This window comes from Squalius cephalus, assembly GCF_949319135.1.
Source record: "Squalius cephalus genome assembly, chromosome: 16".
NCBI lineage: Eukaryota > Metazoa > Chordata > Actinopteri > Cypriniformes > Leuciscidae > Squalius > Squalius cephalus.
In genome coordinates, this window is record NC_137137.1 from 12,876,325 (window position 1) to 12,904,004 (window position 27,680).

General features: G+C 35.8%; 2 protein-coding genes across 16 annotated transcripts; both read left to right on the plus strand.

Moving 5' to 3' along the window:
* The first annotated feature begins 78 nt into the window (after positions 1–78).
* Positions 79–11,276, plus strand: dnajc5aa (DnaJ (Hsp40) homolog, subfamily C, member 5aa). The gene is made up of 5 exons (XM_079897786.1): positions 79–219; positions 6,488–6,619; positions 7,297–7,510; positions 8,230–8,401; positions 8,521–11,276. The coding sequence occupies exons 2-5, from the start codon at positions 6,510–6,512 to the stop codon at positions 8,631–8,633; spliced, it is 609 nt and encodes a 202-aa protein (XP_079753912.1). The 5' UTR covers positions 79–219; positions 6,488–6,509; the 3' UTR covers positions 8,634–11,276.
* A 1,843-nt stretch (positions 11,277–13,119) lies between these two features.
* On the plus strand, positions 13,120–27,505 carry tpd52l2a (tpd52 like 2a). Of its 15 annotated transcripts, none has more exons than XM_079897770.1 (10): positions 13,120–13,327; positions 13,753–13,850; positions 18,819–18,967; positions 19,451–19,510; positions 20,502–20,549; positions 23,494–23,595; positions 25,151–25,174; positions 25,510–25,554; positions 26,011–26,059; positions 26,256–27,505. In XM_079897770.1, exons 1-10 carry the CDS (start codon positions 13,309–13,311, stop codon positions 26,322–26,324), a joined length of 663 nt encoding a protein of 220 aa, XP_079753896.1. In that variant the 5' UTR covers positions 13,120–13,308; the 3' UTR covers positions 26,325–27,505. The 15 variants fall into 15 exon arrangements, with proteins under 15 accessions (XP_079753896.1, XP_079753903.1, XP_079753897.1 ...); XM_079897777.1 differs by having other exon boundaries at positions 25,513–25,554; XM_079897771.1 differs by lacking the exon at positions 26,011–26,059.
* The last annotated feature ends 175 nt before the right edge of the window (positions 27,506–27,680 follow it).

The window sequence follows — 27,680 nt, forward strand, 5'->3', positions numbered from 1 at the left end:
AACCCCTTTCATCTAATGAAACGGGCCTAGGTCTACATGGGGAGATGCGCACCATGCGCACGTCGTTGTGGTGATGTCACGGGTGGGCGGAGCCGAGCGAGATCTGCTGCATCTGGTACACTTACGTGATCGCGCGGTTCCCGGGGATGCAACCACAAATTTAACATCGGTTTCTTAAACGCACTGAAATTAAATCACGACGCCGGGGCCGACGAAGCGGTAAGCGATGCATGCGTTTAAACCTCGTTACGCCTTAAGAAAAAACACATTTTGCCTGCTTCCTTGATTTATCAGTGGGCTTGGGTGAATTGGTCTTATGTGGTCTAACGGGAGCGCGAGCTAACAGGCCAGATAATATGGATGCTGGAGCGCAAAGCAAACAAATCACCGGGGCCCTTCCTGGTGATGAAGAAGCGAAGCAAGTCTGAGATTAACTGTAAATCATTTCCAATGTGTTTAAGTAATCCATTTCAGTAATCTATTAACAAAGTAGATTTTCAGCATTTTGTAGAGCATAAAAATGATCTCATTGCCGATTGTTGCTTAGATTCACATCAGTAAATCGCCCCTCATCTTTATATTGTGAATGAATGAATCATTTTTGTATTTTCTCTTGTTGACATCATATTTGAATTGAGATTCCGTGACGCGGACAGTAGTGCGACATTTCTTTCACGCAGACCGACTAGCGCAGTTACGTGTGGATCTGTAAACGGCAGGAATGGGAATCGTGCTGCGATTCTGATTTCGATTACGATTCCTTATTAACCTTTCTTTAAGTAGGCTACTTCTGTGGGGGGGAAACAGAAATGCAGTTCGCATCGCATTTAATATATATTGCCAAATGATCAAATAATTTTAAATTTTAACAGTAGCCTAAATAAAACTTGACTTTAAAAATTTAACAGTTTTTTAAACTTATTAAACCAGAAATAACTGTTCAAAAGGTATGTGCGCCCATTTCAATGACGTTTCAAAGACTTTTGGATGCGGACTAAATGCTGTCGAATAATTAGCTCTAATAGATATTGTAAAAAAAAAAAAATAGTTGTAACATAATTAATTGATAAATGTAATTATTTTATAAAATATTACTTAACTACACATTTTCATCTGAACAACCAGTTATGAGATTCAGATGTAAGTATCACGAGCCTTCAGTGCACAGAACACAGTTCCGGTTTTCTGTTAAAGTCGCCATGAAATGAAACGTAAGTTAATTGCGTGGTGCAGGTATGACGTCACGTTGTAGGCCAACCTGCAGTTAGCATCACACTGATTCTCTCGAGGAACACCCCAATACGATTTTCCCATAGGCTTTTGGATTATTGCTAAAAACAAGCTATGTGATCAACAAAAGTTTGATACTTGCACGTTTTGTCAATCAAGATAATTATCACAGATGAACACAACTTTTATGATTTTTGAAGCCTAAATGCAGTCGCCAGAAGTAAAAAGCTAAAGGTAGGCTGTAAACGAACTACACCACGGTCCCACGAATTCAACGTCACCACCCCTAAGCTTCCAACAACTCTTTCAGTTTTTATCTAAAAACATTTTCCCAGCACGTTTGATGACGTTTAATCTCAAGTGTAGTCCCATTTAGCCACTTGTTAGCAACTGCTTTTTTCAAGACACGTAACAGCTTCAAAAAATCACGAGTGGGGTAATATTGATATATTTTATGGCGTAGAATAAAACATGAAAGTGTCTTGAGCTTGTGTTCACCACAGTCCTTATTTCAGCCATTTAACCAAAACCCCATTCAAAAAACCCAATGACTTCGGGACGATGGAACCGTAAATGCTAAAATGCTAACTAACGCACTTCTGCGTTTTGGCCTATAAAGTGATATCATACCTGCACCACTCTATAGTCTTTACTATACTGTGTTGAATAGCCCAGTGAAATGGCTTCTCGAATGAGTGAAAATGTAGGGCGGCACTTGATTTTGTCCATTGGGAATTGATTGGATATTTGGATAGTTGTGGGTCTGCTATTGCTGTGATGTCATGTGAGTGACAGGTTGTCCCGCCCTCGCACCAGTAAATATGTCATCAGAGAAGAGGTGTGATTGCAAGAGGGAGGAGAAGTTATTTTGATGAAAGATTATGAAGGCGCATGAAAAAGAAGACGTGCAAGGATAAAGCACTATCCTACACCATTGTTAGGAATCATGGGTGGGTCTGCCTGAAGGTTTCAGTGGACGATGCTGAATGCAGCCAGGCCCTTACTCCAGCTCCTGAAACCTCATGATGCTTCTGGAAAATGTGCATCTATGACACATAACTTTTGTTTGTCACTGTAATTTGATCATAATTTGATCAGATGCTTATCATTATCATCTGTATTAAACACAACCTACAATGAGCATCGTATGAATATAAGATACCTTATTTGCATACCACTATATGGTAGGCCTATTCATTAGAAATCTTTGCAGACTTTTCTCTTTGATTTCGAACTAATCTGACTTACAACAATGTGCACTTATGTGTTCTCGTGAGGAGTCGTCCCACTCGGGAGCTCTGAACGCTTGTCTCAATTTTTGGGGTCTGGCAGTGCTGAGTAAACTATCTGAGATACTACAGTCAGCTGAGGAAAGCTCAAGATTGATTGGACACAAACCCAGGCCTTTCCAGACATGATGAGACAAGCAATCACACAGAGAGACAGATTTACGCTTGCTTTATTCTCCCACCGGCATGAAACCATGTCAGTCTTTGTATTTCATGTGCTTTAGTTCACCATAGTAAGCCTGAAATCTACAGTCTACACATGAAAATATGGATTTGACTGATTCACAGGGCAACACTTATGAAAAGTGTTCTGTCATCACTCTGCTGGGTTGTGAATATGACATCTGCTGGAAACTGAACCCTGTGATATCCTGTGGTATCAATTTCTCTTTCTCGGGACCGACACGAGAGAATCAGCTGACAGGAAAAGTGTGAGTCAGCTAGTGAATCATGAGTAATACTTCTGATCACTAGTAGAGAGGGCTAGTTATGTCAACATTACAGTAGTGAAGGTCAGGAATAGGATTAGTTCAAAATCACTGTATTTGTGTGCAATTGAGCTAAAGTTGTCATTAGAAACATCTTTGTGATATTGTTCTTGTGTTATCTGTTATTGTGTCAATAACCTGAACATATTGCTATGACAGATAGAAGAAGTGTAGAAATTCAGACAAAAACAAGCAGCATGATGTTCTTTGTTGTTTGGCCCCTGTTAAAACCTTTATGCCGTCTTTAAAAGATCCAGCTGCTCTGTATTTTTCTCTAAGTTGAAGTATTGATTTGAAATCCATTTAAACTACCAATTATCTTGAGTGGTTTTAGTGTTGAAACCTCAAACTATGATCTGGAGAATATTGGAAATGTTCTCTCTGCAGGCTGTTCATCTGATAATGCGTTTTTTCTGTCCTCTGAGGTTTTAAAGGCACGTTTATAATCAGTACATATTTAGCAACTCCAAGGGTTATTAAACAGACGTCTGAGATTTTGTTGGGTGGTTTTATTTAAACAACAAAGCACTTGGAAGTGGGAAAAACTTGGAATATTTATATAATTCAATATTTTCTTCTCAAATCATAGATCTGTCAAATTCAGTTGTAGTCTGACTTATGTTTACACAAATGTCTGTTATGAAAGAGAACCTCACTCCAGTATGTCTGGTCTGTTTCAGAGTATTCCAACTTTGTGACATCAAAAATCCATTTTCGTTATTATTTTCAGTGTTACAGCAAATTAATATTATGCCAGTTTTTATATATATTAGGGCTGCAACTAACGATTATTTTGATAATCGATTAATCGGTCGATTATTTTTACGATTAATCGATTAATCGGTTTATGTACTTATATTTTAGTTTTGCCCATTTTTTCCCAAGTAAATTATTAATAAAGGGTCTTTATCATTCAACATAGACTTTTTAGAGATTTTAACCATTTTGCATTGTCATATCCTCATCAAAAACATACCTGAGTTTTATTATGTGTTACTAATCCTTTGTCGAACTCTTCTGCAATCAAAACACTGACCCATACGTACTCTAGCAAATTTCACAAGGAGATTTCAAATAATATTTTCACCGATGGCTGTCCTTAGGGCTACTAAAGTAGTTTAACATCCCGAACAAAGCTTATTAAGGAATCTTTCAGAACATATTTTCACTAAAAATAAGAATAAAACAGAATAAAATTGCAGTAAATTGCTTTTTTTTTTTTTTTCCTGTAAACACACAGCTTATACCTGTGAAACAGCTTTATAGCTTATGCTGTGAAATTGTAAACAATCCTTCGAATAAAGTGCCAATGGCATGAAACCTGAATGGAATTCACATTTTAAAATAAAATTTAAAGTAAAATCCATCAGAAGGTTGTCCAGAAAAAAATTGGACACACACAAAAAACCTGCTGTATGAAAAAGAGCAGTGCATACTTAGAAAAAAAGTGCATTTCAAATACATTTAAACATTTACCTCTCTCATTCAGTCATAATTAGGCTGCAAGACTGAATTATGAACTGGTAAACGACAAACTGATCACAGAACATGCTTGTAAAGCTTTAAACAGCAATGTTATCAGCTTTTACGACTAAACATTTGCAAACAACATTGTACTGCAGAATCTGCGTATCAAATGATTTTGATTAATATGCGCGAGGGAGAGAGAGAGCAAGACAGCGCTCGGGTGAGTGCGCGCGCGCGCGGCCGGGGCTCGCTCGCTCGCTCGCTCTCTCTGCTCGTTCATATGCAAATGATACACTTTCACTCTATGATAGTTAGTTAGACTGTGCAATTAATTATTTTTTCTGAGAGCCAGCTCCCATTGAAAATGAATGACTTCCGGTAACTTTGGAAGCTCAAGTCGGCGGCGGTGTGAACGTACAGTTACTCCACTGCCGCTTGCCTCCGCCATCTCGCTGAATGCTGCAGAGACGCTGTGCGGGACGCATGTGACATAAAACGAGGCCAGCTATTGGCTATTCGCTACTTCTCCTGCTGTACTGGCTGAGTAAAACCTCCGATAGCTCATTACTGCCACACTTTGGTCACCGCAGATTTAAAATATGCACGAAATGAGCCGCTTACGGCAAATAAAAGTTATTTAGCAACTAATCGATGACTAAATTCGTTGACAACTATTTTAATAATCGATTTTAATCGATTAAATCGATTAGTTGTTTCAGCTCTAATATATATACAGAAATCGAGAGTCATCAGACCAGGCAACATTTTTCCAGTCTTCAACTGTCCAATTTTGGTGAGCTCGTGCAAATTGTAGCCTCTTTTTCCTATTTGTAGTGGAGATGAGTGGTACCCGGTGGGGTCTTCTGCTGTTGTAGCCCATCCGCCTCAAGGTTGTGCGTGTTGTGGCTTCACAAATGCTTTGCTGCATACCTCGGTTGTAACGAGTGGTTATTTCAGTCAAAGTTGCTCTTCTATCAGCTTGAATCAGTCGGCCCATTCTCCTCTGACCTCTAGCATCAACAAGGCATTTTCGCCCACAGGACTGCCGCATACTGGATGTTTTTCCCTTTTCACACCATTCTTTGTAAACCCTAGAAATGGTTGTGCGTGAAAATCCCAGTAACTGAGCAGATTGTGAAATACTCAGACCGGCCCATCTGGCACCAACAACCATGCCATGCTCAAAATTGCTTAAATCACCTTTCTTTCCCATTCTGACATTCAGTTTGGAGTTCAGGAGATTGTCTTGACCAGGACCACACCCCTAAATGCATTGAAGCAACTGCCATGTGATTGGTTGATTAGATAATTGCATTAATGAGAAATTGAACAGGTGTTCCTAATAATCCTTTAGGTGAGTGTATATATATATATATATATATATATATATATATATATATAGAAAATATAGTTCATTTACAATAATACTTTTAGATATATATATGTTACATATTAAATATTTTCGTAATCTTAATTGCCACTGTGATTTTCCAGATTTAGTGTTTTCTGACATGTTGCCTAATGTGAAAAGGTGATATCTGTGTAGAAGAGTAGACATGTTAGTGGTTGAAGCAGCCTAATCTACTATCACTACTGTGATTTGACAACACCATCTTGTTTAAAGCAGAACCGCTCTCTAATACTAGGAACAAGGGACTTTTTGTAGTGAAGGGAGGGTTTTGTCTATACATATGCCATGCCATTTTATTTCAGTTAGACCCCAGATTGACCAAACTACATGAAACATATTGCATGTCACACTGAATGGTAAATTACTCACACTAGAATATGGATTGTATAATAAATAAAGGGAACTTAAGTATGGTGACTGACTAAACAAAAAAAGCCTGATGAAGAGAGAGTGAGTGCAAGAAAAAATCAGTAGATGACCTAAGCAAATCATGAGGTTCCATAATTATTTTTGATTTATGGCAATGATTATGATGAAGGTCTTTTGGAATTAGGTCAGTTTGTTGTAATATCATCCAGCAAAGTGCGTTTGTGTGTGTTCAGATTGTTGAGGACCTGATACACCATGGCTGACCAGCAGAGGCAGCGCACTCTCTCCACCTCTGGAGAATCACTCTATCATGTTCTGGGTGTCGACAAAGTGGCCACTGTCGATGACATCAAGAAGTCATACAGGTGAGTGTGAGAAGCTCCGGCCCTTCCTCAGCATCCCCCTTCTGTTCTGCTTTTTCTCACTTTTACTGGCCGTGGTTTTCATCAGATGTTCATCGGCTAAATGCAACACACAGCAATGTGGAACCCTGCAGCTCAATAAAACTAAGTGCATTCTGGGACTGTTTCCCACGCACAGTTTTAGCTTACTTTAGGACTATACGAGAATAATGGATCTCATTATGAAGTGTTTTTTTAAAGAGATATCACAGTGTGAGATTTTCATGGTACATTAACCTATACCAGAAATATCACAGCATTGCTATCACTGTATTGTGCAGCAATGATATTTCATGATTCTCAATAGCAATTTATAACACAGAAAAAAAAAATATGATGATAAACTACTGTGTAAAAGTTAACTATTAACTTTATTTCTACTTCGTAAACATTGCTTCACTTATAAGGGACAAAGAAATAAATGAAGTTGTTCTCATTTATTTATTATCATTTATATATATATATATATATATATATATATATATATATATATATAATTAATGTCAGGTCTGTTGAGCTACATTCAAGTCTGTTATATTGATATAAATAAAACATTTTTTTTTTCATTATGTCCAAATACCCAAATCTGAATGCATTTAATGTAGTTTGTCGTCTTTTTTTTCTTTTTTTACCTTTTAAAGAAAACTGGCATTGAAATATCACCCTGACAAGAATCCTGATAACCCTGAGGCATCCGATAAGTTTAAAGAGATAAACAATGCCCATGCCATCCTTAACGACCCAACAAAGAGAAACATCTACGACAAGTATGGCTCTCTTGGACTTTATGTGGCTGAACAGTTTGGAGAAGAGAATGTCAACACTTACTTTGTTCTGTCCAGCTGGTGGGCCAAGGTAAGACTCCGAGTGGCATTTCAATAAAAACATATAATGACATCAACATCAGCAGTGCAGTATAGAAACAGACATTAACCTTCAAAAGTTTGGGGTCAGTTTTTCTGATGTTTTTGAAAGAAGTCTCTTATGCTCACTAAGGGCCGGTTCACACAGAACACGTTTTTGCTGTTAAAAACACAAGATGCAGGTCAGTTAAACGGAAAAAAGCGCAAGGTCTAGAAATGCATTTTTTTAAAAGTTGAACTTCTTTTAACTTGAGTTGAGTTTACTGCAAAAGACGCGAGCGCATCAGTCAAAGATGTCTGTCCAGTGCATTTAGTTTACATTGAAAAATAATGGAAAAGTGGCGCAGTGGAATGGAAAAACGCATTCTGTGCGAACATTCTCTCTAAGGATGCATTCATTTTATATAAAATACTGTACAAACATTATTTATAATGTAAATCACTATTAAAATTGAAAATAGCTGTAATTTTAATGTTTTAAAATGTAATGTATTCCTGTGATGACAGCTTTTTTTATCAGCATTCTTCGATGAATAAAAAGTTGAACAGAACAGCATTTATTTGAAATAGAAATCTTTTGCAACATTATAAATGTCTTTACTGTCGCTTTTGATCAATTTAATGCATCCTTGCTAAATAAAAGTATCAAATTCTTTCATGGTAGTGCAATTCACTCTAATTTATTGTGTTGCTCTCTGTCTCCCCCTACAGGCTCTGTTTGTTTTCTGCGGCCTGGCCACAGGCTGCTACTTCTGCTGTTGCCTGTGCTGTTGTTGTAACTGCTGCTGTGGGAAGTGTAAACCACGGCCACCCGAAGGACAGGAACAGGAGTTCTATGTCTCCCCTGAGGACTTAGAGGCCCAACTGCAGTCCGATGAGAGAGGTCAGGTTTGCTCATGTGTGTTATACCCCCGTAACATGCAGCATGTAAACAGCTATTCCTATTGTCCTGAAGACTCTTTGTGTTTAAACCATTTTTTCCCTTTTGAAATGTTTCCACAGAGGCAGGTGGAGGTGAGCCTATCGTGTTGCAGCCCTCGTCTGCCACAGAAACCACCCAGCTAACGTCCGACGGTTACCATTCTACTTACCACACTGACACCGGCTTCAACTAAAAGCCTCACCCTCGTCACCTCCACCCCGTGGCTTGTCTCTCGCCACTCTGTGCCATCTAGCCGAGGGGAAAAAATGAATGGAAAGTATCCTTCAACTACAACAAAAAAAAGCCTGTTTTCGAGAGGGAGGAAAGCCAGCGATGGAGCTGAATTCTTTAGCCTATCCTGTCCCTTATTCACGCACCACTTCCATCACCCACACAAGAGTGCACACATCCGCCTCACCTTAAAAAAAAACGAGCTTAAGAAAAAAAGATAAAAAAAGATCCTGTCGTTTACCCTGATCTCTTTGTTGCCTTTGACCTCCGATCTTGCCTTCCACTCGTTCCCTCGCTCCTCCAGCCAGATTTGCTCGTCGTCCTGTGGCATGCACTGTTCCTTGACTTTGTTAAATGAATTTTTCGCAGTTTTTGGGTATATTTATTGACATGAAATGTTTGTTCCCAATTATAAGTACTTGAGTGTGGTTTAAAGTTGACTCCGTGAACTTGCCATAGGTGTTCGAAGACTAGTGCGGCTGCACTGAGAAAACAGCAGGAATATATTTCACTCTTAAAATCTCGAATATTCTCTTCGCATACCTCTCCAGTCCTCCTGGTTTACCCAGAGTTTGAATCTTTCGTGTCCCTGTAGGCCATTTTATCTGCTTTGTGTCATGAGTTAACGACATTCTACATTAATTGGGTTCTTTGGATTGCTTCGCTCTGTTTTTTTTTTCGTTTCATTACAGCTATACTTTTTTGAGAGAGAGAGAGAGATCCAAATGATGCAAGTGATAACATGCCATTTCTTCTTAGTATTTTGCTCATTTACATCTGGGTGTTTGTGTTTCTGTGTTGTTCTGTGGACTATTTGCAACAAGCTGAGCCAAAATTAGGACTCTTCTCTATATGTGGAATGGATTTAACTGTCATCTCTGTGTAGTTTGTAGGTTGTTCATTGATGTGGGCACTCAGCTTTGGTCTTAGTGTTAAGCTCAATTTGGCCCAGTTGTGTCCCTTTTCTCTCATCAAAAGGGAAACGCGAATGCAAACTGACATAAACTCCCGTAGTGTCATATCTTGAGTGTGTACGTAAGGTGGAAACCTAAACCGATGACATTTTTGTATAGATATACAATCTACACACATCATGTGTATGTACAATATATGTATATTTTGGGCATTTTTATATTTTAGTTGTTGGCGCACGCATATAGTTAAGATAACTATTGTTTGTGTCTGTGGTTCTGGCCTCTTGTGGTCACTTGAGACTCCCTATGCCAAGATATACTGTATATTGTGAGAGAATTTTTTGCAGTCATTCATTTCTGTGCGGTTTCTTTGTTTCTCAGATTATTTATTGAAGTGGCAAAACTCTTTTTAACACTACTAGCATCTGGATACATGCGCAAAGCTCAATCTCAAAGCTTGAAAGGGCAATTTATATATTTTACACAAATAATATAAAGCCTGCTTTTAGGACATTTCTCTAATGCGTCCAGATTTAGAACAGTAATGAAAATGATTTTGTCTGGGCATTTTTAAATAAATTAGCATAAGTAATTAGAGGTGGTAAAATAATAAATATGTCATTTTTTATAATTGAAGTAATAATCATGGGATTTTTCTCCTCAGTATTAAGGATGGAGAGAAATATACTTAGTTATCATGAAAATAATTCTTAAAATCTTAATTGTCCTAAAAACAGGCTTTTTTCTTTGTGCAAAATGTATCTTTTTTTTTGGACCTTGCAAAGGGCAGAGTTCACAATAAAGCAAATGCAAGTTTTTTTTTTTTGTTTTTTTTTTTGGCAGTTACATTTTCCTTCATTTCGTGAAGTTGAATAGATTGAATAAACTTGCAGTCTTAAGCCTGGAATACACTACACGACTTTTAAAATCGGTATTTTAAAACACTAGACATCATACACTTGCCGTCTTTGTAAATCGTTACAGAGGAAAAACTGGGCATCACTAAACTACTGATGATCACACACTACCAGACCTTCAAGTCGTTCCAATCACAACAAACTGACGTAGAAACGCGTGCCTTGTTGCTAGGAGACGCTTGACAATTGAAAACAATACGTGTTAAAAAATCATTTTGAAATATCAAAAATGTTTGATATCCTCCGACTGCATGGAATCAAACTTTGAAGCTAAAAAATCGGAGACTGTGACCATCATACACTACATGATTTTCTGTCAACTCAAATCTTCGGACTAGCCCTGACTTTCGGCAACTAGCGTCAACAACATATCCAGGACTGCAAAAGTCGTGTAGTGTATTCCAGCCTTTAGATGACTTGAAGATTAATTGAGCTGCTAAGGTTTGATACTTATAAACACTTTAGCGTTTATTTGATAGATTCCCCTCTGAGCAGTCTCATAGATGTGGCATTAATTAATTAAACTATTAAACTAAACCATTAAACTATTTTTGTGTCATATAGCCTAGTTTTGTGATAGGATTTTGAACCTTCATTGTGTTGCTCTTGGTTACGTTTACTCTTTGTATTTTCAGTAAAATTGTGAATTAGATGGTGTGTGGCCATGTCACCAACAGCTGAAAGGCTTTGAGACAGTATATCTGAAAGTGCTTTATTAACCTCCTTATACCAAACCCGATTTTCTGAATTTGCAATTTCAAACCTTAAGATGACCATCGATGCCATATTAACTCGTGCTTTTTACTCAAACATCCCTCGCTGCCTGCTTACATGGGCAGGTTTGAATTGTGTTTGTCATCTGTCTGTTCTGATTTTTTTCTTATCAGCTCTAACTTGAACCTAATACAAATGTCACCAGCCATGTTTATTCACACTCTTAAAAGGCCAATGATTTTTCATTGAATTGTTTACATTTCGTTATTAAGTACAATGCTATCTTCGATCACTATCTGCTCTCTTTCTCCTCTCTCTCTTACTCTGTTTCCCATTCCCTCGTTCCAATGCTCTAGATGGTTTTTAATGGATGTTAGCCTCAGTGGTCTTTTTTCCTGTGCATTTATCTGTATCAGAACTACACTTGTATAAACAGTATGGCTTATTCATTAAAATGTGGAATTTTAAGTTGAATGAACCTTGCTTAAAGGAGAAAAAAAATAAAACATACTGGAGTAAAATTGTCAAGAAATTGTTGCATATTATGTCTTCAGAAAGAAGAGAAAATATTTAGTGTAATAATAGTGAAATGGTAATTTTATGCATTTTTTTATTTTTATTTATGATCTTATTTTGTCATGTTCATAATGAATTGTCCTTGTTTCAAATGGTATGTTAAATGAATTTGACTCTAAAACTATGCTACTCATAGTTCTACAGTGAAGGTCTCTTGTACATACACTGAATTATTAAAAATAATAATAGTAGACCTTTATTTTGTAGCATGGTTATTGTATGACTAAAAGATAAAAACATTTATTTGCTGGTGTAAAATAAATGTTTATGAACACTTGATGTGACTGAGAGTAGTCTTCTTAAAATTAAAATAACAAAATGAAAAAAAGTGACATGAAAAAAAAAATGAAAATATGATGGACGGTGAGTATGAGAATTACCCCATCCTCTATGTAGACTGTATAGAAATAAAAGGCTGAAGAAAGAACGTTTTATAAAGAAAATGATATTTAAACTTTGTTTTTATTTATAAATATAAATAATGTAAAATAAAAAAATAGATAAATGTTTAAACCTTTAATGTATTACTTAATACTATGATTGGGGCCGTGCATCGCTACATTTATGAATAAATATGCAATAATATATGATTAATATAACATATATATAGTACAAAATATTATAACAATAACAACAATATTGTTATATTAATATAATATATATAAAAAAATTTGAATATGCAATAATAAACACACATCTTTTACACCATATATTGTATCTTCATATGAGAGTGACAGTACCAGCAGCCAAATCAAACTTCCAAAAAGTACCAGAAAAGCACGTAAAAGTGCTTCAAGCACGTTATTTTTAATGCATGTACTTGTTGAACAATAGCAGAAAGGCAGTCATAACTGAGAGATTAACAAAGACTGAAATTACAAAATGTCCCATCACATTATACACAACAATAAGGGAATTGAAAGAAAGAAAGAAAGAAAGAAAGAAAGAAAAGTAAAGTAGGGGAGTAGGAGTTTTTATTTATTTATTTTATTTTATTATAAAACCAAAGTCTTCCAATAAAGAGTACAAATACATTGCTTTGGGCCTTTTCATCCCTCTCAGTGTCTCCAAATATATTAGAAATTCCTCTTTAAAAAACAATAATCGTGGAGGAATTTTGAAAAATGTACATTTGTGTACGTAAAATTTCATCAAAAGCAACAGATTATTTATTAGATAAGATACCTTTTTATCCTTAACGTTAATTAACAAACCGAATGTAACAATTTCCCATGACAGTATAACGCAAGTAAAAGTAATCTATGTTCTGTATCCTCCTGTTTAAAAGACATAAAAGAGGTAAAGGTCTTTTAATCGTAAAAAGCGCGAGCGCAGGGCGTGGTGACGTCATATCCGCGCTCCGGAAGCTCAAGCCCGTCGCTGCGCTGGCTAAACCTAAAGCCTCTTGTGTTGTTCAAGTCAGGGAGGGTCAATTCTCTTTTTCCATCCATCCCAAAATATAAGCGGTGACATTTGTTTACACGCAGGTAAACCTGATCGAAGATCATATTTAGAAATGGACTCTTCAGAACACGGTAAGTGTCGTCTGTGTGTGAGTTTTCTGTGTTTTGAGCAGGTGCACTAAAGATGCGTGTCTACCGAGTGGGTGGCGCTAATAAAAAGTATATTAAGAGAGTATTATATAAGAAAACTCTAACAATTAATGAAAGGCTTTATTTAATATCGTGTTTTGCTGTTTTAATTGTAGGCTTTTAATTGCATGCACTACAACTGTGGGTACATTAACGTCACATCATAACAGGTCTGTTCGGCCTGACAGCTGATCATGTAGTGTTGACCTAACTGGAGATACTAAAGAAGATACACTGTCTGGATAGAAACGCTCATGCCACCCCTGTTGTACTTACACCCCCTTATCTCGTGGCTCTCATGCAAAGACCCACAGTATATCAGTACATCAGCTCTTTTGGTCTGAAGCCCTGCATTTGTTTGTCTATAGGTTCTTCAGTGACATCTCCAGGTGTAGCCATCGGAGGGACTCTACCGCCAGGCCTGACAGAGGAGGAGGCAGAAGAGATACAGGTGGAACTCACCAAGGTATCGCAGACTTTATCCAGCACCCTTTACCCTCACACTTACAGCACAATTACTGCTAAGATTATATGAAATGTTGTGTTGTCTTAAAGGGAGAGTTCACCCAATAATGAAAATTCTCTCATGAATTACTCACAGTTCTGTTGTTCCAAACCCATAACACCTTTGTTCATCTTCAAAACCTAAATGAGAGAGATTTCTGCCCCTTCATTGAAAATCTGTTCCCCCAAAATTGTTTAAAACACTCATAAAGAATGTTTAAAAATAAATAAATTAGGGATGCACGATATATCGGCCACCATATCGGTATCGGCCGATATATGTTAATTTTTAATGTTATCGTTATCGGCCTGGATAAGAAAATGTGGCTGATGGATTATTTCCTTCAGCTGTTACATTTCAGATGTGCATTGTTTGCCATAATGGTTTTGAATTGCTTGAAATATGATTGGAATCACTTCATAAAAGGGTTAGGGCACAAGAAGACGTGAAAGAGAACAAAATTCCGGCACTGGCGTGTTGTTTTCTGTGCTGGGCACATCCAGAGCGTGCGCACAAAAATCAGCCTCTCATTGTACATGAATACTGAATTGAGTTCTCTTTTGTGTCTTTTTGCGCTTGAACAGACAAATACACACAAAATTATGTCAAAATATCCTCGTAAACACAGTCGTTTATGTCTTAAGTGAACGTAAACAGTTGAGAAACAAAACGCATGTGTAATAGTATATTGTATCCATGAATTAAGTCTTAAAGGTGGGGTAAGTCTTTTTTGAAATATGCTGTTGGCCAGACTGAGCAGAGAGAGACCCTGATCCCCCTGCAAGCGAGTCGAGTGCACTAACAATGACACTAAACACCGCATTCACTAGCAATCGTCAGCGTGACTCCATTACGCACACAATCCAAGAGTGGATGTCTGTTTATACAGAAGTGCAACAGAATAATGCTTCACGAAAAATAAAGCGCATATGATGAACGAATGACAAGGAAGCACAAAAAATGTACATACAGTACACGATAGTAATTGCAAACAAGAGTTGGTTGTTAGCTCCAGACACACAATGACACTCAAACCCAGTGTTACTCACGTGTGGCCCAGAATCAAAGCAGCCTCCGTGTCTTTTTTCAGGCCTTCCCACTTAGCTCTCTCCAGCGCTGGACAGCGTTTCTAATATTAACGTGGATCCTAAAGCTCTTGCTCAGACATAACCCTTTATTTTAAAGTGATTTCTTCTGAGCTTTTCTCTTTTGTATTGTCTCATATTTCTATTCCTGCAGTCTTTCTTCAGTTAAAATCTCCCTCTTGATCGTTCTCTCTCCTCCACCATCATTTGCCACCTACTGCTGATTGGCTACACGTTTGTTGTTGTGTCGGACCGACTAACATCCATACAGCATATTTCAAAAACTACTGATCCCACCTTTAAAGTGACAGCAGCCTAATAAACCTACTGCCATCTGTCATTACTGTTAATCAAAGAACAAAAGAAAAGGAAAATCACTCACTGATCTTGACTAAATAACTTTTTTAACCTTAATAAGTATTAATTTATAAAAAGAAAACTGTACAATGTTATTTTACATTTGATTTCAATTTATGAACTTTGTTCAGTTGTTTTTATTTGTGCTATTGTTAATTTGTTTGTTTGTTCTTATTGTATTATTGACTTTTTTATACTTGTCTTTAATAATGTTTGAAATTTATATTAGTCTAGTTTATTAGTTAGTTGTTCTTTAGGCTGCTGATTTTTTTCCACATGGTTTTCAGCTGCAACAAAATGACTTCATTTAAAAAAAAAATATTGGAATCAAAACTGGGAATTGATAAGAATTGGAATCGGAAATGCTTAAATTTAAATGATACCCAACCCTATTTCAGAAGATTTAGATTTAATGAATATGGATTCATTTTGTGAATATTTTAGGTGAATAGACTTTGAATGGAGGGTCAGAAATCTCTAAGATTTCATTAAAAATATAATTTGTGTTTAGAAGATGAACAAAAGTCTTAGGTTTTGGTGATGAGGGTTAGTATTTGATGATAGAATTTTCATTGGGGGGAACCATCCCTTTAAAAGTCCGGTGAGGTCTGGAAGGTGTGTGCTAATAGTAATAGAACGTCTTATTGGGATAGTTCACCGAAAAATTTAAATGATGGAATTTTTTATTCATCCTCATGTTGTTTCAAACCATTCTTCTTCACAACACAAGAGATGATAATGGCGACTTTTGACCAGAATGTTCATGGTTTTAAAGTGCTTATTTCGTTCTCATTGGAGCTTGACAACCACTGGTCACTCTCTGCATTTGTGAATAGAAAAGAGCAGCATAGATATTCTGCAAAATATGAAAGGATGAAATTGTATTAAATGTGTTTACAGAGCTGGGGCCGAATTACAAAAATGATCTTAAGTTAAGATCTGACAAGTTAATTTAGGATTTTTCACAAATTCGTATTACAGAAGCGAATCTTAAGTTAATTTAGGATTCTTATCCTATCTTACAAAATCTCATCTTATCTGTAGTTAGGAAATCTTAAACCCCTCGTTTGGTAATCAATTCTCAGGTCTGTGTTACCAAGCAACCAACGACACGTAAAACAGAAAAACTGGAGAATGGAGAAACAAAATAAGTGGTGCTTTGTGAAGTTTTGATAAGCTTGGTAAAAAAAACAAAGCCTAATCTTTTTATTTCATAGGAGTCTGTAATTATTTGTCAGAGTTTTGTCGTCAAAGTGCAGCACATCATTTGGGTGTTCACGAAGTCTTTCCACCATCAAACATCACTGTTCTTAATCTTGTATCACTAATAAATGTGACACTATTCTCTGACAGGGCTATTATTATGTGATTTTTTTTTTTTTACAGTTGGCTTTCAAATAATTTTGAAGTTAGGACACTATTGGGGTTGCCCTAAAGTTAAGACTGTTTTTTAGTGTTTTTTGTGAAGTTAGGATGCTTCTGTAATACCCTTTTCATATCTGTAGTTAAGATAAGATTATGCACTTAAGAAATGCCATTTTGTAATAGCCTGTGTCCTAAATGTGTCCTAAATTAGGTCCTAATTGAAATTGCCATAACGTGTGCCCTGAAGCACAAACCCAAATTGAATTGGCCAAAATCAGTGATGTTTAATTGGTTTATTCTCATTATGCATTTTGATGACTGTTTCAAGCATCTATTTTGTGCACAAAACTTGGATACAACAGCTAAATATGTCAGCAGTGTGTACGTTAGAGTAACAAAATGTTGTAAGACTGGAGAAACTGGAAGAACTGGAAGAGAAGGCTACTCTCTGAGAAAACAAAGGAAATTAACATTTGAACTCTCCCCATTCGAGTCACGATCACACTTCAGTTGATCACCTCCCAATTTACACATCATTCCCTTCACCCATCCCTACCTGAATTCACCCAAAAATCTATATGGTTTAATATGAACAATTATCATACAGTATTATACATGTTTGGTATCATTTGAAATGTGCGACTGGTACAAAGGTCTCATTCCCACAGAAGTAAACCAAAAAGATAATAAGGTGTGGAGAGTTTAGAGATATCTTGTTAACTGCTATGGGTGTGCCCCTGTGTAAATCAACCTCTGTCCCCAATAAGTCTGGGACGGTGATTAGTGCAAATTCCCGCTGTGAACTCATGTTTACATTTGAAAAGAGGTTTCTGCCTTGGTCTGAGTATTTAGGGGGATGCTGAAGAAGGCTCAGGGCGATTTGTAGCTCAGATTAACCCGTGATGCTGAGAATGGCCGAGACTCTCAGCATCATGTATTTTATAATGTCAAGTTCGCATCTTCTCTCTTTATTCCAGAGCATTTGATGTTTCGTATTTATTATCTTTGAACTGATAATGAAATTGGCATGATACATTTACCTGACATAATAAATTGTTACATTTGATTTTATTCTGACTGAATCTGTAATTGTTTTCCCAAGTAAATTAAACGGATTCGTATGTTACCGCAAGTTTTGCGTCAGATTAGTGACGACTAATATTTGGCACTGATTCAAGTGTACTTGGTTTGCAAAGACAAGAAGTGAATTTCCGTTTAGGGAGGCAAAAGTGCTGCTTGACTAACCTAAATCTGGGTGTGTCTTACCTATGTTTAAATTTAATGTTACTTTAATAAGTGTACGTGGAAAATCACGGCATGGCCAATCCAAAGCTATTATAAGAGAAGTAAAGTTGGGTGACTTATCTGTAATAGTGGCCATACCTATACTGAAGTAAACATTACGTTAAATTCAAGTGTATGCAATTCCATGGGGGCTATACCAAAGTATCTTTGATTGTGTTAGCGTGAATGCGACCAATCTCAGGTATATAGCCAATTACCTCTGTTTAGACCAAAACTGACGAACTTGTGAACGTGAGACCTGCATTTAAACAGAAGACGTGAGGACCTCTGAGCGACATCTCAACGGATAAAATATACTTGGAGTTAAAAAGAATAATCAAATCTTGCTCACATTTAATGATGCTCAGATATCATTAAAACCTTTTTTCATTTATGGAGTCAGATGAAATAACGAGGTAATACATATGAGAAAATGTATTTCATTTAATCTTGTTGTGTTGTGTAAAAGGAAAGACAGTAACACGCACCTTCACCCGTCTTAGCGGAAACCCCCATTTGGACCGATAAACGGGCTTACAATGTAAAACATGTTTGTCTGAAATATCTGTCCAAAGAACTTCAACTTTTTACTACAACTGGTTTAATTTATCACCTGAGAACACAATACCCTGAACAACATACCGAGTTCAATTTCCCAATTACCAAAACTTTACTTTTGGTTTCAGTTTTTGCCTAAATGAATACCATAATTTTGCTTTTCATGTTTCTGTAAGATTTTTTTTTTTTTGGTGCATCACTAATAAAATGCACAATTTTTATGGTGAGGCCAGTCATTCTAAACATTTGTTTAGTTTTATCTTGTATTTTTCTGTGTTAGGTTGACGATGAGATTCAGACACTGAGACAGGTTCTCGTGGCAAAGGAGAGGCACGCCGCTGAGCTGAAGCGCAGGCTTGGCATCAGCCCCCTCTCTGAAATCAAACAGAACATCAACAAAGGCTGGCATGACGTTCAGTGCTCCAATGCGTGAGAACTTTCTGTCTGTAACCTTTCCAGTCTGTTTGAAGGTCACCTTAACATCTGTCTTCTCTAATCTCATGCTGTGTTTTTATGTGCTGTCTAAATCTCTTAACAGTGCCAGCAAATGGGACATAATTTTATCCTTTATTATTATTAGTATTATTTGAATATGTAATGTATATGCATATCAATTTTATATATATATATATATATATATATATATATATATATATATATATATATATATATCTATATATATATCTATATATATATATATATATATATATATATATATATATATATATATATATATATCTCCACAGTCCTATTTTCTATTTTCAGTCCTATTTTCTATTTTCAGTCCTATTTTCTATTTTCAGTCCTATCTTCTTGAAGCAGCTAATCATTGGTGTTCTTTCACTAGCATCTCAGCTTAAACCGTTCAGAAAAAAGAAAAAAATTATATTTAATCTATATTTCTGCTTCTAGTTATATGAGAACCTCTCAAACTCTTGGAGACTTGAATCGTAGAGTTACCTCATCTAATTTGTGAGTTTTCTCTCTTTTGCCTGTAGTTGCTTGGTCTTGTGATTCTGTTTGCTAGGTGTGGACCTGCTGCTGCCTTGTTTCTGTTTCATTTGTATCCTTTGTGCTTCCAAGTTGAATGTTTGTGTTTCCTTTCCATAAGGGAGTTTGCCAGCTCTCAAAACCTCTATTTTATGATAGCATATATCTCATAATTAATAGAAGTACTGTAGCATCAGTTCACATATCAAGCTTTATGTTTTATTAGTTCTGATTACATTACTTGAACAATGAAGCTGGCTAGCTTCTGATGCTCTATGAAGTGAGAGACAAATATAACAAAATTACAAAACTGGAAGGTTTTGTCCTTTTTGTTTGTAACATTGAGGAAGGTTCCTTTCAGTTTTATTATATTTATCTCTTATTTCCTATTGATGCCAAGCTCAGCTGGCCCTTTTGTCTGGATTTAGCCTTTGTGGTTACACCTGTGCCGTTGGGTCTTTGGACGTTTGAAAACAGATGTTCCCTCCCACCCAGTTTTATATGCAGATATATTCTGCTCAAAACATAACATCAGAGCTGTATTAAGGTGCAAAAATCAAATAAAAATTGCATATTTTTTTGATTAATTGATTCTTCAGCAGAATATTTTGAGATTGTGATCAGTAATGTGTAATTTATGTATACACAAAAATAGCTGACATATAGTGTTAGGGAGTGTTTAAGACATCTAAGCCAAAGAGAAGTCAGTCCTGTTCTAGGAGTTTTTCAACATCACTGGGTGGTGATTTGCATTTAGATCCGTGTTTCTAAATTCTGTTAATGTTAAATTAGTTTTATGTTCTGGACTAGGTCCAGCGCCAATTATTTCTAAGCCCTTTAATTTGTCATCAATTTGAGGTCTAATGTCAAATCTTTTAACATCCATTAGTTTGCTGTGTGCACAATTCACAGAATTTAAACAGGACTTTTGTATGTTATTATATGTTAGTAATGTGGACATTTGTGTTTGTAGATATCTTTCTGCTTCGGCCACACTTGAGGACATTGGACGTTCTGATGCGTGAGTTTGATTCTTTTATTTTATTTTTATGAATATTTTATTTTATATTTAAATTAATCAAAATGTGCCTGCATTTTATGTGGGATTTGTTTTTTGTTTTGTTTTTTTGTTTAATTTTTTATGTTTCAAATTTTTTGTTTATGTTTAAAAGTTTATGAACAAAAAAACAGTTTATGTTTTATATTTAAACCTTCCATATAAAATGGGTTAAATCAAATTGTTAATTAAAATGTTACATTTAAATTTAATGTTAAAGCATATAACTCTGGATAATAATGTAACATCATAAAGTATGTTAATACATTAATACTGTTTTATGCATTGTTATTATAGTCCTATAAAGCAGCACTCAACAACGCTTCAACCCTGAAATAAATTAACCCTTATCAGCTATTCGTTGTTCATCTACACTCAGGATGTTCAGAGACCCCAGACAATAAAATGTGATTTTGTAACACAATTATTATTTTTTTTAAACAAATGTAATATCACTCACTTTATTTATGCTTTTACTCTACATTTGTGCAGTGTTGGGGTGATTTATGGTATTTTTCAAATTTACATATATATATTTTTTAAATAGGTTTTTATAAAAAAAACAACTTTAATGTAAAATTCACTTTTATAAATATCCAAATTTCTTTTTCATTCATGGTGAAAACATGGACAATGTGCCATGGTTTAATTTTTAATGAAAGATTGCTGCCATCAACTGGAGAACAAACACTTGAAATAAACATGAAATTTCAGCTACAGCCAGTCGATGGCTTCAAAGCATTACCCAATGGCTCATTTGCCATTTCCTCATGGGTATACATCTTTTCAAGTTTTTTTCATTTAGGTTTATGTTTACCTGAACATAGTGTCATATATGTGTTTTATGTGCGTTACGTGTGTTTGTTGTGTGTGTTTGCATTTGTTCTCCATCGTAGATGTATTTCACTCCATTTCTGTGTGTGTTCTGCATTGTAGCTGATTTATTTTTGACAAACTTGTGGCAGAGTGATTTTGTGGGGGTGGGGGTGTTGTGTGTGTTTACTACATCAGGGATGTGTTCGCCCCTTCATGTTTTGTGTGTTTTCTGCATTGCAACTGAATTTTATTTTACAAATTATGTAACAAAAAGCAATTTTTATAGTCTCTGATTGATGTCTCTGATTTTTTTTTTTAAAATGTATATATATAAAAAAAAAATAATACTTTAAATCCCCCCAACACTGCACATATGTAGAATAAAACATAAATAAAGTTCGTTTAAAAAAAAAAACATTATGATGTTACAAACTCAGATTTTATTGTCTGGAGACCCCAAACAACCTGAATGGGACTACTTTTTTCACGCTAACATGCAACCAGATATCATTACAATTTATTTTTTGTTTGTTGAGCTAGAAAGTGTCAACCACGACATCAAGTCTCATGCCATTTAGATGAAGGAAAAATAAATTTTAAGTTCAGCTAATGTAATTTGGGGTTAAAAACGAATAGCTTATAAAACCTCTCTCTTCAGATTGAGAGACTAATCTTGTAACAGCACTGATGTCACTGATCTTTAAGAAACTGAACAACAATCTTCTCAGTGACATTAGTGTCAATTTTCCTAAACTCCATGGTTTGACCAACTAGACCCCTCTGATGTCAAAGATATCAGATCATAGATCAGAATGGACATAAAATCGTTACTCTCATACAAAGCATCAGACTTAAGAATAATTTTATCAAGGAATCATTTTTAGGTTGAGATCTTCCTCACAGGCCCAGTGATCTCAATAAATGATGTCAAACCTTTGTCTTTTGAGTTACTGACCTAGACCCATAGCCACTACACTTACCCCTTTGTCAGACGTCTCATTAGATATCAATAATCTGCTATAGTGTCTGATCTCACACTTTGAGGCTACATAGAATGTGCGGTTTGAGAAGGGTGTAGTGATTGTGCTAAGGCATGTGCTGAGAAAGCTGACTTGGAGAACACATGATGGGATTTTCACCAAGAAAATTGGCTTAGCCTTATCTAAGGTCATTAGAGGGCTGTGTGAGGAAGCCTGTGTGGCTGTGTACTTGTTTGCTTTAGAAATTACATTACATGTGAGAGTGTGAATTGTGGGAAAAAGTGTGTATATTATTTTGAAAAGGACAGGTGTTGTTAATGTATATGCACATGCATCTGTGTTTTTGTGAATGGTGCATTTTTCTGTGTAAATGAGAGTCTGCACAATTGTGTGGGGTGTGTGTGTGTCATCAAGATCATGATGTGTGTTCGAACCAGGTGCAGATTCTGCGCTGGAAGATTCAGGCAGCAGCATATGGTGCAAAAAGATGGACAGACAGGTGTCTAGATAGTTCGTCCTGTTAGCTTTTAAAAGAATAATCCAACCAAAAATAAAGATTCTGTCATTTATTCACCCATATTACATTCAAACCCTGTTATTTTTTGTGGTTACTACTATTAAGTTTGGGGTCAGTAATATATATACATTTTAAATAAATTAATGATTTTATTCAGCAAGGATACAGTAAATTGATCAAAAGTGACATTAAAGATCATTTATAACGTTACAAAAGATCTATATTTCTAATAAATGCTGTTCTTTTCAACTTTCTGTTCATCAAAGAAGAATCCTGAAAAAAAATATATATCACTGTTTTCACAAAAATATTAAGCAAGACAACTGTTTTCACCATTGATGATATTAAGAAATATCTCATTGAGCACCCCATCAGCATATTATAATTATTTCTGATTGATCATGTGACACTAGTTGCATGCCTGTATTATCTATCTAAAAATGTTGACGTATTCTTGATGCATTGACCTCTAAAGAGATGTTTTATGTTGCTGTTTTTAGTTGCCTCTCAGCTACTGTATTTCAATGCCAAATGATGTGTTCAGAATATAACTGGTAACTGCTAGAACTGAAATTGTTCTCTCTCTTTTCTGTAGCTATAAGAGGACTCAGGAGACTCTGTCTCAGGCAGGTCAGATGACATCAGCTGCGTTCTCCACAATGGGCTCCGCCATCAGAAACCGTTTTGGAGAGATGAGGTGAACTCCATAGTCCTTCTCTGCAAACCTTCTCTCATCACTATTTTTCTTCCTTCTACAACTAATCTTAATCTCTCTTCTCTTAAACATTTCATCTATCTTTTCATCCTCCTCCTTTGATATCTTGTATGATGGTTGTTTTTCATATCTATGATTGAAGCTGGTCTTGTGCCTTCATCTTTCAAAGAGGTATTCTTAAGAGAATAGTCAAAATCCTCTTTTAAAGTCTGAACAAATGTCCTTTTTAGTTTCTCCGATGAAAGTTCAAGAATGCAAGGGGGAGAAGCTTTGAAATATATCACCTCTAAGTTGAAGTTTGAATACTATTCTGCCGTACTGTGACATTTGAGTGACCAGGATATTCAGAAAGAAGAAATGTAGGGTGAGGCTTAATTTGGTCAGTATTATAAACTGTGAAATGGGCTCTCTGTATGACAAGTAGCTGAAAATATATTTCTTTGAAATAATGTGCACTGATGAATCATGCACAATAAGACTATGAAAGAAGTAAAAATGGGCTCAGTTCTGATTTAATGTTACATTTAAAGTGGCCTGTGGTACTAATTCAAACTTTAAACAGACATTCAATTCAATACATATTCGTCTTGATGGCAGATTTCAGACTTCTAGCCAACAGCCACTGACTGTAGCTGCAATAATATGGTATTTGTGTGTTGGGAAATCTCCAGATGGCTACAGTTCTGTGATGTTTAGCACAGATGATCTTGTTTTGAACACTGTGTCAAGGTACAGAGCTTATCAAAATTAGATGTTCTGCTCTGGTTTGACAAAAAATAAACAAGTTGTATATTTGCATAGCTTCTTAAATCGTGTGACTATGCTTCCTGTGTATGTCCTTGTTTCTGCTTCTCTGACTAAAATCTGTTACGTACACTACCGTTAAAAAATTTGGGGTCAGTAAGATTTTTAAATTCTGAGATGTCTTATGCTCAACAAGGCTGCATTTAATTGACCAAAAATACAGTATTAAAAAAAAAACAGTACTATTGAGAATAGTATTACAATTTAAAATCAGCTTTAATATATTTTAAAAATTTAATTTATTCCTGTGATGGCCAGGCTGAATTTTAAGCATCATTACTGCAGTGTCTCATGTTGCTTCAGAAATCATTCTAATATGCTGAAAATGGTGCTCAAGAAATGTTTCTTATTATCAATGTTGAAAACAGTTGCGACGCTTAATATTTTTGTGGAAACAGTGATCATTTTTTTCAGCATTCTTCGATGAATTGAAAGTTTAAAAGAACAGAATTTAGAAAAATAAAGTAGAAAAATACATTTCTTTACTCTCACTTGATCAATTTAATGCATCCTTGCTGAATACGTGTTAAGAAATTCTGCCCCCAATGGTCATGCATGGTAGTGCAAGTTAGCGTCTATTAAAATCCTGTTCTACATCCTGTATTGTTTCTACCTTTTATTTTACTCTCTCCTGCCCTAAATATCATCAATATTATGTTCTGATAGAGTTTTGAAGTGGTTCTTTTGTTTATCGCTGTGTTTTTCTCCACAACGCTGCATACGGGCTGCTCAGGGCTCTGCCGTACTCTAACTCTGGGTAAGAGCTATACGAGAGCCTGCATGGGTGGCAGCCATCTTCCTTTTGAAGAAGATTTCTAGAACATTCTATGGTACCTGTGAAGCTATAGATGTATCTGAATCTGTCGTAATCACTGTCCCTAAAGTCTTCGTTTTGCATATGACCTTCAATTATTGGAGCTATGATAGAGATGTTAGATATAATATTAGCATGTCTAAAGTTTGTTCTGATGTCTTAACGAGTTTTTCATTGTGCTATACAATCTCTCCCTTTCTCTCTGCTCTGTGCTCGGCTAACGCTGTCTGCTCGGCTAACTCTCCCTGCTCGCTCTGTCTGCAACCTGCTCTCCACAGTAGCAACTTTTCAATGAGTCACTCTTTAAGTATGCCAGCTATGAGGTAATTTACCCGAACTTTTCTTTTCTATTATTAACTGTCTGAATGTTCTGTCTTTTGATACGGGGATAATTGTAATACTTGTATATGATATTTAAGAAATAGTCAACCATTATACACTTTAAAAAAAATAGTGCATAGCTTCACATTTGCAGGTGCAAAAAGACAGATAGTATCAAGTAGAAGTGATGGTCAACACTGTGACCACAACAGTTTAAGAACACGACACATAATCATATTTATTTTTTGCATGGAAAGCAAATGCTTTTTCACTTTGTTTATGCCCTGTCAGCCCTGCTTCACCTAAATGGGTAGAAAAAGCCTTTCTTTTTTCCTTTGTAAACCTTTAAGGTGTCTGCTGGTCAATTTTCTTTCCTCCATATTTTAGGTTGCATGTTAAAAAAAACCTCAAGCTAGTATTGATTGGTTATTATAATATTTTTTTAAATATATCCTCAGAAACTCACCAAGCTTTAAATCCTTCGAGGACAAAGTGGATAACATGAAGGTTAGAGCTGTTCAGTTTTTATCTCTATTAAAGGTTTTTAAATTAACTCATTTTTTGGTTTCTACTTTAGGTCTTTGCTTAACTTAGCAAGCTTGGTCTGTTTCTGTTGCTGATAATGACTATAGTGTATGTTCATGTTTTGTTTATGCTGTTATTACTTAATCCATCATGTGTTTTCCTGTCATGCCTCCTAAAGTACAAAGTAATGGGGAGATCAAATGGAGAGGGTGACCATTCGCCAACCAGCAACAACGCACCTTTCTGAGCAGGAAGCACAACCTCATGACCGAGAACTGACCTCTGTGATCCCTCTTAAACGCTGTACCCAAATACACTCCAGTGTCTCCACAGCTACATTAACTTCAAATGAATGTACAGACAGAAAATTATGCTTTATAAAAACTAAAATGCCAACTAGCAATTACTTGAACATCTGAAGACTGCCATCCTTGCAAATGCATTGTAGTCAAACAAAACATCTCAAATTTAGCATATTGGAAATCTGAAGAACCCTTTTTGGGACTTTTGGGTTTTCTCCTGTTTACCGAATTACCTTTAAATGTATTGTAATATTTAATTTTGTCAAACAACAGGGCTTCTCTGACACTTCAGTAGTAAATGGTCTGTTACGATCAGCATGAAGAGGTTAAATGTTTGCACAACTCACCTTCAGAATGTTCTAAAACGCTTAAGGCTTCCTTTGTTGCCACTATTTATGATTGTTACATGCTCGCTTCCTACATTGAATATTGCACTGGTTATTACCCTGCTTGTTACTCAGGGCAAAAGGTGCTAAAGACTCGAGCACCAGATGTGTATAATCTCTGAAGGTGTGTACCAAATGGTTCACGTTTATTTTCTTGTCCGTTTTGAGTTTTTCCCCCAAAGTCATAATAAAAAAAAAAAAATACAGGACTACTACAACTGTTCTAACAAAGACCTTAAATAGATTCAAGCTACACATATCTCCTGTTTCTTGATTGCCTGTATTTTAAAATGTGGCGTCTTGCATAGAATTAGGCTTTTTTTCCCTTCTTTTTCAAGGTATGTTATTGTAACAATGAACATAAAAGCATTTGAGATTGGGAAGATGGGTTTTATGAATTATTTAATTACTAAACAGATGCCTGGCTAATATTTTCAAATAATTTATGCTATTAAATTTGATGATTATAATATATAATTCAAATATTGTGGTGGCCAAAAGGTCAATTTCACTGTGCGGTGATGGAAAACCCATTTTTACTTAATTTTTTGGTCAGTTTATTATTTTCCCTTTGATTCTTTGTGTGCATTCAGCTAGTGCTGATGGGAGTTCTGTCCATGTGATGATCTGTAAAAGAATGTTACCATACTGACATAACTACTGGGTAAATGTTTGATGCTTTGTAGCTGTAACATACTACACTGTTCAGGGTTTATTAAAGACAATGAAGTTAACGAGAATATTGTGGTTTGATCTCTGCTTGCCTCGGACACACTTGTTCAGAATGTATCCTTATTTTTCATGCAGTCTCACTTAATGGTCAATAATTATAACAGACAGCAGGTGGCGACAAAAATGTGTTGTCCTATTTTTGCCATATTTATTTTCGCTGTCTGTATTAAAATTGTATTCAGA